Source organism: Diachasma alloeum, unplaced genomic scaffold (genome assembly GCF_001412515.2).
Source record: "Diachasma alloeum isolate Michigan unplaced genomic scaffold, Dall2.0 Dall_scaffold_00343, whole genome shotgun sequence".
Taxonomy (NCBI): Eukaryota; Metazoa; Arthropoda; class Insecta; order Hymenoptera; family Braconidae; genus Diachasma; species Diachasma alloeum.
The window spans coordinates 150661-163369 of NW_021680482.1; the positions used below are offsets into that span (position 1 = coordinate 150661).

At 35.3% G+C, this 12709-nt stretch overlaps 1 protein-coding gene across 2 annotated transcripts in view; it reads left to right on the plus strand.

The window, feature by feature from the left end:
• The first annotated feature begins 689 nt into the window (after positions 1 to 689).
• The window catches only part of LOC107040788, a 34185-nt gene continuing 22165 nt past the window's right edge, over positions 690 to 12709 (plus strand). For both annotated transcript variants that reach the window (XM_015261030.1, XM_015261031.1), the window contains exons 1-2: positions 690 to 937; positions 4914 to 5395. In XM_015261030.1, coding sequence (XP_015116516.1) covers positions 5239 to 5395 — 157 coding nt within the window. In that variant the 5' untranslated portion in view covers positions 690 to 937; positions 4914 to 5238. The remainder of the gene's footprint in view (positions 938 to 4913; positions 5396 to 12709) is intronic.

Sequence of the window (12709 nt, forward strand, 5' to 3'; positions counted from 1 at the left end):
CTGAATTTTCAATAACAAAACACCTTAAAATTTCCGTGGCAATGAAATTCGATAAAAATTTCCAAAAAGTGCACCGGAAATTCCAGCGAAAAATTGTTAACAATACCCTTTCCATCATCATACCTCCTCAACCCCCTAATCCCGAAAATCATCGCCTCATGGCCCGCAAATCCCGTAAAATCAGATGTAGATCGAAAAAGCAGTGCTAATTACGTGTGCAGTCGCCACCCATTTCACCAATGTCTCCAGCGGATTCATCCGGCTTTCCATTCCCAATCCCAGTCATCTGGGCCAACGACAGTAGGGATTAACGTCCGAGAAAAAAGTCAACAAGTTTTCATTCATCTGCCCGCATCATACCATCGCTATTTCCCCCGATAAACGATCATCACAACGTTAATCCTCACTCCTGCTATTTCCAATCGCAAACAGTAAAAAAAATCACAGAAAAAAAAGCAAACATCAAAAAAGATATGAATGCGGGTGAAGAGGTACGCGACACAGTGTTCCGAGGTTTTATAAGGAAGGAGAAGGAAAAGTGGAGGAGGGCAGGTGAGACGTAGGTGGAGGGAGAGAGAGTGAGGGGGCTCTCCCCCAAGCTGTTTCTTTCGCCTTCTCTCGTTTAGCTGTTGAAAACGTAGAGCGGTGTCAGGAAGGAGCCGCTTGGGGCCCCCAGTCCGGGACTTGGCAGCGTCACGTCATCGTCTCGAGGACTTTAGCTTGGTGCGCGCTTACAATTGCATTGCAAATATTATACCGAGAGTACACATCACGATTGGGTACCAAAATGGCCGCCACCTGAGAATCAATATTGTTATTTTTTTTATTTACGCCGAGTAAATAGAATTGATTTTCGTTCGGTTGATTTTTGTTAGTGAAATGGTGAACTGTGACGTGTAAATTGCTCGTTGGATTAGGAGAATTCACCTGACTTGAGGTAAACAGAGTTATTTTTTATCGATGATTTTTTTCTCACTTCAACGTGTGAATTGATATTTTAAATGATCTATCGAGCGCGAAGAATGCAGATTGGCTGCATTGCCTGGAGAAGTGAATGGTAATTCGATACACAAATTCCGCATGAATCTGAAAGTAAAGTTATGGATCTTGGGGGGTGGGCGCGGGGGGAATCGGCGCGTTGATGAGGAGCAGAGTGGTTTTTCGGGATAAGGGAAAATAAACGGTTTGGAGAGGTTCTTTGGAGTTGTCCTTGGCATTCAGAGACAACGGCCAGTTCTCCTTCTTGGCTGTTGCGTGTGGCAGGCACATGATAGGGGAGAAGGATGATTTTGTAAATAGTGGGGATGGGAGGAGGCGGAAAATGTTTTTTTTCGAGCTAATGCTGATCGGCAATGGCGATGGCGGAAGTGCGAATGCAGAGCGGCCAAGCGCAACGACTGGTTCTCATGTTTTTTTGAGTAAATAAAATGTGTTAATCATTGCGACTGTGATTTCACACTGGGGATTTCTTCAGTTTGATTTATGGGGATGGGAAGGTTGCGCGAGTTGATTGGATTACGGTAATTCGAAAGGACACATTTGCGGAGTGAATTGATTGCGAAATTTTGGGTATTTGGCTGAATTTTTTTTGTGCCTCTGAGCTTTCGATTTTTTGAGTGGATGAGGGGTTGATGGGGTGCGAATGGTATTATGCAAATAGAACGGAGTTACCTTGGGTTCTTATGGAGAAAGTTGGAGGAATCAATTAAATGTAATTAATTGCAAAATAAGAAGTTGTGGGAATGGAATTGTTGGGGAATTTTTTTCCATGTAAATGACGAAATTATACTGAGATTTTTGATGGATAAGTATTTAGTTTTTAATGCAAAAAGGGATTAATTGAACACTTGATTACAATTTTCATCAAATTTTCGCAGAAAACTGAGAAATTCTTTGGAATATTCTGGGGTTTTAGTATTGATTGAGGTCGCATAATCCTTTTTTATGATGCAATTGAAGGGATTAATTCAATGCAGTTGATTGAAAATGCAAAATTATGGAAATGAGATAATCTAGGGGATTTTTTCCCTGAACGTTATGAAATTTCATTGGATATTTTGACTAATAAATTGTGGTTGAGGTTGGATAACCAATTATCGACAGAAGAATGTTCTTTCCCTTTCACATTATTATACCCAGACGCCATCGTTATCTCAATTTTTATGAGGAAATTAGAGGAATTAATGGCATACAATTGAATGAAAATAAAAAGTTCTGGAGATAGAACAGTTTAGGATTTTTTTCGGGAAAAATTACGGAGCTATATTGCGCCCTTGGCTGACAATTTTGAGTTAGTTGAATTATCAATTCAATTATTGACGAGGAAATGTCCTTTCGCCTCTCAGATTTTTCAGCGAATAAAATTTATGAACGATTGCAAATATTATTACCGCAAAGGCAACATCATTTGCCCATTTTTTACGGAGAAATTTGGGGGATCAATTGAACAAACTCAAAACGTCACACGGTCGATAATAAATTAAAACTCCTGAAAACGAAATAGTTTGTTTTTTTTTTTTCATGGAAATGAGGAAATCTTGTTGGACACTTGAGTAATGAGTTTTGTTGAGTTCGAATAATTAATTATTGATTAAGAAACGTCTTCTGCCTTTCATATTTTTTTAAGGAACAAAATTTATGACTGATTGCAAATATAACTGAACAGAGACAGCTCCAATATTTCACTTGGGTATGGGGTAATTGAAGGGATTAACTTGATACAGTTAATTAACAATAAAAAGGTCCGCAAATGTTTGGGAATTTCTCGTCACGAAATTTATAAAATTGTGTTGATTATTTCCCTCATCAACTTTCCGACCAATAAAATTGCGGTATTCGACGTCCCGGGGACCAATCAGAAGAGAATTCTATCGAGAATTTTTCCCATCCAAGTTTCAGCCAATAGAATTGCACTATTCGACTGTTATTTTATACTCAGCACGGTATTTAACTGATAATGTTTGAAAATTCAGCTTTCAAATAATACGGTGAAGTGGGAGAACGTCAGACTTAATTTTGTTAACAACCACTTGCAACTGGATGCTGAACATCACAGCTCTCTACTAAAAAAGATGAGAATGGATGGACCATGCATTTCTGATGAACAATCACCGCTTTCGACGTCTTCCACTTCCTCGCATCACACCATGTTCATTTACAATAATCATGTTTTCAATTGCTTAAATTTATCGATGAAAAAATAATTTTCATTCTTTCATTGCTCATTTTGTTCAGCAATACATTAAATTTGAGTGAAGCTGAAACTATCAGAATATTCCTCAGCGGAAAATTCAATTCAGGAGATATTTAAGTATAGGAGAGTCAAATAATCATATGTACAAATGTTTTTTAAGTGCGAAAGAGTTTGTACATAACGTAAAAAACATTTGTACACCCCTAGGTTCGCCTGAGACAAATCTCCTACTGTCAAATCCTTCGTTAGTTCCAGCTTCATTAAATTTGGAGGAAAATATCGCTATTTTTCCCGCAAATATATCAAATACTGCATTCCTATTGGTTGGCAATTCAGATAGGGGAGATAATCCAGACGAATGCCTATCGTGCTTAAAAACTGTCTAAAATTTCCTCAAGTTTTTCTGCATATCAACGAGTGAGGCAAGTTTGGAAAAAAATCCCTCGCGCTGCGCCCTCGAGATTTTTGACCTGCCAGTTGCCTCCCTCGTTACCCCCCTCAATAAAAATTACGTATCTTTTTCGTAATTTCGGAGTGAAATGTGATTGTAGGAAAATTTACGGAACTGTCACGGAATATTTCCAGAGCGTTCCTCAATTTTTATCTGAATCTCCTGTGAGAAATTACGATACCGTCACTTAAATTTTCTGAGTCGATTCCGTAATCGGTGAGCGAATTGTGAGTTCCGTAATTTTTACCGAACATTTCCCTCCGTGTGAATATTTTTTCCTAGTTTTGCGATTATTTTTTCAACCAAATAGCTGTTGAATATCGTAATACTGCACTCAGCTTGGCCACATCCGAAATCCAGAGATTAACCTTCGAATCCCACTCGACCTCCAAAATTAATCGGATATTTCGCTCAAGCTTCCCGGCAAACAAACGAGTGTTGGGCACTTGAAATTTTTAATCTGCAAAACTTGACACCTTCAGTTATTTCCAACAAAGCTTTCAGGAAATATCCGATAGTTTACACGGAAAAAATATAAAATTATCTTTTACTGTGGGAACATAGTAACCGAGGATAATACCCGCCACACTCAAAATGTACTGTTGAGCCTAGCAAAAATTGCGAGTAGGTATAGCAGAAAGGTAGAATAAAATTCAATTGTAATTCGGCGCTAGTAAAAATTCGGTCAAGACAAGTCACATTTTGAAGTTGTTTCGATTACCATGTTCACATCATAATTTTTAATTTTATATTCTCTTTGTGTAAAGGTGTGGGGGTCTCACTGCTGTAAATTTTCCTCTTTTAAAAAATAACTTGAAAATTATTTACCTAAAAAAAAAATATGAAATGCCATCAAAAAGTAAATGAAATAATTAAAAGAAAAGCGATTCACAAATAAATACACGATCATAAATAATATGCATAAAACATTAACCAATTCCATTTTTTCCTGGTAACTACACTGATAGAAAGGATTAGTTATTATTAACGAAGGGATTTGGTTGGAGGCTAGAGTCTATTCGATCTCTCCAAATGTCCATTCTTTATTAGTTAACAAATGCATATTTGAGGAGCCCTGTTTGACTCGACGTTCACCTTTCAAGTGAACCATTCGTTAACTATTAACGAATATTCATTTGGCCATATTCAACTCTACCATTCGTCAATAATTAATGAATCTCATTCAGAATAAATGAATCAGTCTATCAGTGCATGAAATTTCGCTTGAATATTCAATAACTAAAGAAAAAATGTTTTCTTTCGTTTCAGTTCACCGAAAAATAATCAGAGGGACTGAAGATTGAGAGAAGATCCAGCCGTTGTCCGGTCCCAATGAGTTTCTCACAAGGACGTATTTACGCACTCACAAAGTCGTTCGTGTACCGGTGGGAAAGATTGAAATTTTAACGAGCCGCATAGGAAGTGCACAGAGAGATAGAGAGAGAGAGAGAGAGGAGAGATAAAGAATTTATACATAAAACGAGAAGCTGACCAGCCTGGTCAAACGCGCCTTGTGGTTTTGCGTTTTAACGGTATTGAGAGTTAAAATACTCATTCGTTTTGTATAACGTAAAGGCCTAATCGAATTCCAGAGATGATACGAGTTACAGTGTGGTTGTGGGTAATCGCTGGGGCGTATCTGTTTGACTACGCCTACGGTCATGTTGCCCTCAAGTTCCCACGTGCAAGAAAATATGATCTTGATTTTTTGGATAGCGCTAGAACACCAGGACCTTGTGGAATGCCTAGAGGTAATTATTAATAAATTGAATTGAATTTTTCTGTTATAATTCAGCATTTTTCGTGTAATTCAATAGAATAATCTTTTAACATTTGGAAATTAAGAGAAAAAAAATAGAGAAAATATAAAAATCCGAATACTAAAAAAATGGGGGGTAAAACGGGTCGTTTTTAGTCTTTATTATTTGACTAGGGGGCTACGCCCCCTGCTCGCACCGCTCGCCAACCCTCGTATGACCCCTGTGATCCTTATTTGGACACTTGTTACCCTTAATCTGACCCTCGTGACCCTCATTATAGCTCTCGTGACCCTTACTTTGACCCTTAATTTCGGAGTCAACTTGGATTTTTATAATATAGAGAGAAATTATTATACAACGCACCCAGAGAAATAATTCATTTGAATGAAATAGGTTTCATTAGAATCGAATAAATCAGTCTATACAAATAGACGTTATATTCAAATTTAAACTTGTTTTTTATTCGTGTTTTTACTCGCATCAAATAAATAGTTCATTAAAAATATAAACAAATGTTTCCTCTAGTCGAAAGCAGGATTTGTTTGACACAAATAAAATATTTATTTCATATCATTAAAACATTTTCGGAGAAACAAAAAATTGAGTTTTTAATATTCAACAAAAGAATTGTTGAAACGCGAACTTTCTTTGGTTGAAAAAATACAATGAAGTGCCTTTTTACGGTTTCGAATTCCACGAATTGAAGAGTCCATTGGAAAAGCGATTTTTTCAATTTTATTATCGATCAACTTTATTGAATAAAAGATTCAAAGTTCTCGGTGCCCTGTACCACCATGGGAAAACGACATTAAAAGACAGTGGATTTTAGTACATACTGTGTACTGCAATTGTAATGGAGGAGGGGGGGGGGGATAACGGAGAGGGTGGGGGGCTGATGCGGCCCCACGTCCCGATCGAGAGAGTCGACTTTCACCGTTGCAGGCATACAGAGGCTCTTTGCCTCCACCTCTATTTGCGTATAACCGATGCACACAACTACGATCCAAAGAATACGTACATAGTATGGTTTTAATGCTGATGGTATGCAGCCATAGCAATGTGCCACTGTTACCGTCTAAAACCCTCCCTGCTCCCGTTCAACTGGTCAGATGAAAATACTCGTGTGTGTCGTAAGAATTTACTATTCACCTGTCTTGTATGAAATACCATAGGGAGACATGTTGGGTATGCATGCCAATACTTTAATGCCGTGTAAACATTTGTATATGGAGTTGCTTCGAGACTTGTGGAATTGTATATTATGACCAGAGTCAAGAGGAAATAAACTGTGAGGAGGCAAATTGAATTGATTATGGGGAAATTATCGGTTGAATATCCGCAACATTATGAATTCAAAGTTTTGTAATTAGAGGAAAACTTTAATGGATTGAAAATTGATTTTTGGGAATTGTTCATTGAAGGAAAGTTGTCAAACAGTTTTGAAATAATTAATTGTCGTTAATTGTTATTCATTGTCGTTAATTGTGGGTTGAATATTCTATGAAGAAAATCGGTAATGAAAGAAGTCTTGATTAAGTGACAATAGAAATTAAGTTTAGGGAAATTAAATTCCGTATTTTGGTAATGGGGAGTTCACTTTCGACTGGACTTTTAGTATAGTGAGAAAAATCGGTAGAAAATTGTGGATTATGACCAGAGAGGGGAGAAAATAAACTATTCGAAGGAAAATTCAATTGATTACATGAGGAAATTATCTGTTAGATATCCACAACAATGGAAATTCAAATTTTTGTAATTAGAGAAAAACTAATGGAATGAAAATTCAATTTTTGGGAATTAATGAATAAAGAACAGTTGTTTCAATAAGAGAAATTATTTCAAACATCTTGGAAGGTAATTAATTGTCGTTAATTGTGGATTGAATTTTCTACGAAGACAATCGGGAATGAAAGAAACATTGAATAAGCGACATTACAAAAAGGAAATTAAATTCCGTATTTTTATAATGGAAAGTTCCCCTTGAGCTATACTTCTAGCGAGAAAAAAATATTATGAAGCTAAATATCATAATAAATATAAAATAAACATAAAATTGCGTATTATGACGAGAGAGAAGAGGAAACGAACTATTAGAAGGCAAATAATAGATTTAGATTTTATCATAAGGCCGAAAAAAACTTTTCTGGCGAATATGACTTTGCAATCGTGTAACCTAAAAAATTTTTTTGGGCCGTGAAAATATTTTTGGCCATAACAGCCGTAGGCAGGGATTCACGGACGCGTAGTGTCCGTGAAGCACTGCCTGACGGCCGGAATGACAAAACCGAATTGATTACATGATGAGAAATCATCCACTAAATCCCCACAACACTATAAATTCAAAGTTTCGATAATTAGAGGAAAACTAGTTGACTGAAAATTCAACTCCTGGAAATTGTTCATTAGAGGCAAGATGTTTTAAAAAGAGAGATAATCCCAAATATTTTAACCGGGAATTAATTATCGTTAATTGTTGATCGAATGCTCCACGAAGAAACTCCGAGAGGAAGTATCCGGAAAAAACAACGCCGGTATAGATAAAATGGTAATAATAGAAACTTTGAATAAGTAATGCCAAAGAAAGGAAATGGAATTCCGTATTTTTATAACAGGAAATTCACTTTCAGCGGAACTTTAAGTGAGAAAAAACCATTATGAAGTTAAATACCATAATAAAGATGGTGAAATATGCTTTCAACCCTCTCAACCCAGAACACACGAATCGCATCGGTGTGAGAGGAGTAGAAGGCACGTGTCTGAGAGGGTTAGACGACTGGCAAACGTATAAACTTGTTTATTATGACCAGAGAGGAGAGGAAATAGACTATTAGAAGGCAAATTGAATTGATTACATGGGAAATCGGGCATTAAACACCCACAACATCAGAAATTCCAAGTTTTGATAATTAGAGGAGAACTTAAATCGAATGAAAACTTAATTATTGGAAATTGTTCATTAGAAGAAAGTTTTTTTAATAAGAGAAATTATGCAAAACATTTTTAAGGGTAATTAATTATCGTTAATTGTTGATCGAATGATCCACGAAGAAACTCCGAGAGCAAATATCCGGAAAAATACAGCGCCTTTATTGGTAAAACGGTAATAAAAGAAACTTCGAATGAGTAGTAACAAAGAAAGAAAATTCCGTATTTGCATAACGCGAAATGCACTTTCAGCTGGACTTTTGGGGAGACGGGACTATTATAAAGTTGAATATCATAATGATATTGAAATATTTTTTCAACCCTTACGCGTCAAATACACGAAATGCATTGATGTGAGCGGAATAGGAGGTGCGAGGGTTGGACGACTGGCAAACGTATAAAATAGTTTTGAGGCGAATTGGATTGACTACACTGATAGAACGGATTAGTTATTGTTAACGAATGGATTTTGGTTGGAAGTTAGGGTCTATTCGGTCCCACCAAATGTTCATTTGTTAATAGTTAACGAATCTCGTTTGGAATAAATGAATCATTCTATCAGTGTACATGAGAAATCAGCCGTTAAACACCCACAACATCAGAAATTCCTAGTTTTGAAAATTAGAGGAGAACTTAAATTGAATGAAAACTTAATTATTCGAAATTGTTTATCAGAAGAAAGTTTTTTTAATAAGAGAAATTATGCAAAACATTTTTAAAGGTATTTAATTATCGTTAATTGTTGATCGAATGATCCACGAAGAAACTCCGAGAACAAATATCCGGAAAAATACAGCGCCATTGTTGGTAAAACGGTAATAAAAGAAACTTGGAATGAGTAATAACAAAGATAGAAAATTGAATTCCGTATTTGCATAACGCGAAATGCACTTTCAGCTGGACTTTGGGGGAGACGGGATTATTATAAAGTTGAATATCATAATGATATTAAAATATACTTTCAACCCTTTCTGGCGCAAACTGGCAAATGTATAAAATTGTTTATTATGACCAGACGGAGAGGTAACACACTATTAGGAGGCGAGTTGAATTCATTACATGGGGAATCATCCATTAAATACTCACAACATCAGAATTTCAAAGTTTTGATAATTAGAGGAAAACTTGAATCAAATGTAAATTTAATTATTCGAACATGCGTGAGAGGCAACTGTATACAATTGTTTGTTATAGCCAGAGGAGAGAGGAAACAAACTATTAGAAGGTAAATTGCATTAATTAGATATTTAATGGAAATCATTCATTGAATACTCATAACATCAGAAGTATACTGAAGTATAGTATTATTTAATAAGAGAAATTATTCCAAATATTTTTAATGGTAATTAATTATCGTTAATTGTTGATCGAATGCTCCACAAAGACACTCAGAGAGCAAATATTCGGAAAAATACACGGAAAGAAAAGTTGGCAAATTTTTCTTCAACTTTGTTCCCCGCGTACAACGCCATCATTGATAAAACGATAATAAAAGAAACTTTAATTAATTAACCAAGAAAAAAAATTGAATTCCTTATTTTTATAACGTGAAATTTACTTTCAGCTTATTGGAAATTGTTCATTAGAGAAGAGATGTTTTAATACGATAAATTATCCCAAACTTTTTCAACGGTAATTAATTATCGATAATTATTGATCGACTGCTGCACAAAGAAACTCAGAGAGCAAATATCCGGAAAAATACAACGCCATTATGGATGAAACGGCAATAAAAGAGACTCTGAATGAGTAATAACAAAGAAAGAGAATTGAATTCTGTATTTTTCTAGCGCGAAATTCACTTTCAGCTGGACTTCTGGTGAGACAAAATCATTATAAAGTCAAATATCATAATAAAGATGTTGGAAGATACTTTTAAACGACTGGCAAACGTATAAAATGCCAACTGCAGGGGCAGAAAGTGTAAAGAACCACCGAACGGAACGATCGGCTATCGTCCACGCGGACCGTTGCGTACTTTACTTCCGGATTTTATGGTATTTCCCTAACTCCATTCCCCTCGTACCTCCTCGTCGTATTGCTTTCGAACATAAATCAGAGTCGTTCTCCTTTTCTCACCAATTTAATCTCCCCGTTTCTGGTACACGTCCATAACTTTTCATTCGTTTTCTTTTCTTTAATGCAGTACTTTTTTTATTATTAGAAATATTGAGTTTCGCAAAGTTTATGAGATTGAAGGTCGTGAACAGCGGCAATTAAAGGACGGGAATTGTGAATTTTAAAAATCCCGTTTTAATTTCTCAATTTATTTTCACAATAATTTTGGTAAAAATTGATGAAATTCTCAGTAGTTCCCAATAATTTGTTCAGTTGTAGTTAATAAAGTATTTGTTTGCATTTAAATAATTATTTATGAGATGTAAATAAGATTGAAAAAGGAAATCGAGTAAATAAAAATCAAATAAATTTCAGCTAATTCGGATGAATGCAGTAACTCAGTGAAAATAACGGTATTTTTTGTGAAACTAGAGTTGTTGCATGTTTTTTGTTCTCCAATTTAATTATAATAGTTGAAAAATTGGTGAAGACCGCTGCGGCCAATCCGCTGCTCGTGAAAAATAACGAGCGCCGTAATGTATTCAGAAATTAATTAGGGAAAATTAACTGTCTTTCCCCGTTATACCTGAAGAATTTCAGGTTTTTATCGCCATGTTTAAAGCAGATACCATCGCTTTTCTCACATTTTTCGTAGGAACCCATGCCATCTTTAAGCGGCTTTTCTTGTAAATGAGGCGCCTAAAGAGTTCCACACGTAGAACTACTGAATTTTTTTCTAGCATGAAATCTACGATATTTGTTGTTTTGTTTTCACATATTCATCATTATTTTTTAAATAGACTATTTCAACGTAGCTCTACCCTTCGGCCGGGCTACGCTGTACGTTTGGATATTTTCAGTTTTTAAATTTTTCAATTAAATTGCATGGAAAAAATTTGAAAAAATTCATACCCAGTCAGTATTATCTAAATGAAATTTCGCAATATACTGGCATTTTTTCAAACATTTCCCTTTTATAAATAAATAATAAAACTTGTTTGCAAAACGGTGGATGATTTTTTATGAGGTGTCAAAATAAATTCTTGATTTTTTCACATCTAATGAAAATAAATTCAGATTTTAATCTTTGATTACAATGGAAATGTTGATTTTCACACAAGACACTGAGTTACATCCTGATTTTTAAACATTTCTTCTTTGAAAATCCAAAACGATAATTAAATAGAGAAAAAAATTAGAATTCCGAATCTAATCGAGTTTTCTGCAATTTTTTGCAGTTTTCAATAATCTTTGAATTTACCGTAAGGGTAGAGCTACTTTAATGAACATGAATACATGTCAGAATTTTTCTCATACTTCCCATGGGAACGCAAGTTACTTCGTTATCGGATTTTCTCGTCCATTCCAGAGAGTGCGACACTTACTGAATTATCTCTAACATGAAATTTGCGCATCCATTTTTTCGTATTCTCATCGCTCAAGGATAAAGCGAATATTATTTTAAGGTTTATGATCTCAAATTGAGCTGTCAAAGCCTCAACCTGAGACCTTTGAAAAATTTCAATGCAAGAATTTCGGCTTCAAATTAAGACTTTTGAAAATCTTATTTTACACGGACAGAAAAAATTACGTTTAACAAAGATAATCATCTCAATTTTTTTGGCTGATCATTACATTTGATGTGATGGAAGAACGTCTTCGATTTCCCAATTTTAACCATTTTTTATTGAAATCAGGAATGAGCAATAGAGGGAGAAAAGGATATGGAGTGCCTCTCAAGAATATAAAAGAATCGTCAAATTTTTGTAGAGTGTGGGTACCTCACCTTTTCAAGCAAGAAATATCTTTTTTATTACTTCAATGATCGTAAACTTCCGCATTGATTTTTTATTCGTGTAGCGTCACATCATCTTCTCTCACCTGTTGACCGAATGCCAGAGTATCTTTCCAATCCATAGAAAGAGAAACTTCTGATATTTACCTCGTAAAAAAATGTCCAGTGATTCATTGTTTCTTGTTAATTCGTCAAACGAAGAATTTGGCAGTTCTACTGAATTCCGTCTGGCACGAAATCTATGCAATCCACTTTTTTCATATTACTCTAATACGACGGTGATCTGCTTCTTCATAATTTTCCAGGAATATATAAAATCGTGAAATGATGAAGTGTATGAGTTACCTCACGCTTTCAAGCAACAAACATTTTTTTATTATTCCAATGATCATCAACTTCCGGAGTGATTTTTTCTTCTTGTGGTGTAATATCCTCTTCTCTCACCTGCTCACTAGATTCCGAATTATCTTCCTGATCCATAGGAAGAAAAACTTAATTCCTCAAAATGAAGGATTTGATACTTATCG